We start from the raw sequence: 831 nt of genomic DNA on the forward strand, positions 1-831 counted from the left end.
AAAAAAAAAAAAAAAAAGAGAATGGCATGAAACCAAAGTTTGCAATGCAATTTTTTACTTGTACTTATAACTGCAGTCTATCACTGTTTTTGTTTTTAAGTACATGAAGTTTTTACCTGGAGGATGGTGGTGTCTGTAAGCAGCTGGATCTCTAAGAGCTCAGAGATGTTGCTGACAATGTCGCACACCTTGTTGTACAACATGATAATCACACGTTGCTTGTGTGTGGAGCATTTCGCACGCTTTGCCTTAGAGCTCAACAGGCCACCTAGAAGGACAAGAGTAATCCAGTTAAATACTTTTCTCTAAGTGTGTTTTTGATCATAAACCGTGATAATAAATATTTAGCAGGCACTTAAATTAAACTGAACTTGAATTACAGGGACTTTGTTGTATACAATAACAGAGCTAACAGATTAATAAACACATTTATTGAATGTAATTTAGGTCATTATACAAATAAATCTCCAGCCAAAGTGTAAAGTTATTATTATGTTCACCGTGAAGCTCAGTTTATAACAGCTGTAATTTCTGCTAAAGCTAATACTATTTGTGCATAAGGCATATACTGCCATGTAGGAGGAGTCTATAAAGTCAGTAAAAGAGAAAATTATATTTTCAAGTGATAACCCTGTAACATCCAGAAATCAGGGATCAATTGCTGACTAATTTCTCCATCTCTCAGCTTAATTCTTGGATAGTTTTTCATTCATTTATTCACCACAAAACTGGTGAAAGGTTCTCACACAATGGGCCACAATCCAAAACTCATCTATTTAGTTTCACTCAGATCACAATTGTATAAAGGCCAGGGGTCTCATTTATAACCGT

At 34.9% G+C, this 831-nt stretch overlaps 1 protein-coding gene across 1 annotated transcript in view; it reads right to left on the minus strand.

The window, feature by feature from the left end:
• nipbla (NIPBL cohesin loading factor a) overlaps positions 1 to 831 on the minus strand; it is a gene marked incomplete in the record, with an annotated part of 27,613 nt that overhangs the window by 12,236 nt on the left and 14,546 nt on the right. The window contains 1 exon segment of the mRNA XM_035658386.1: positions 117 to 268. Coding sequence (XP_035514279.1) covers positions 117 to 268 — 152 coding nt within the window.

This window comes from Morone saxatilis, unplaced genomic scaffold (genome assembly GCF_004916995.1).
Source record: "Morone saxatilis isolate NCDOM2014 unplaced genomic scaffold, NCSU_SB_2.0 Contig16, whole genome shotgun sequence".
Taxonomy (NCBI): Eukaryota; Metazoa; Chordata; class Actinopteri; family Moronidae; genus Morone; species Morone saxatilis.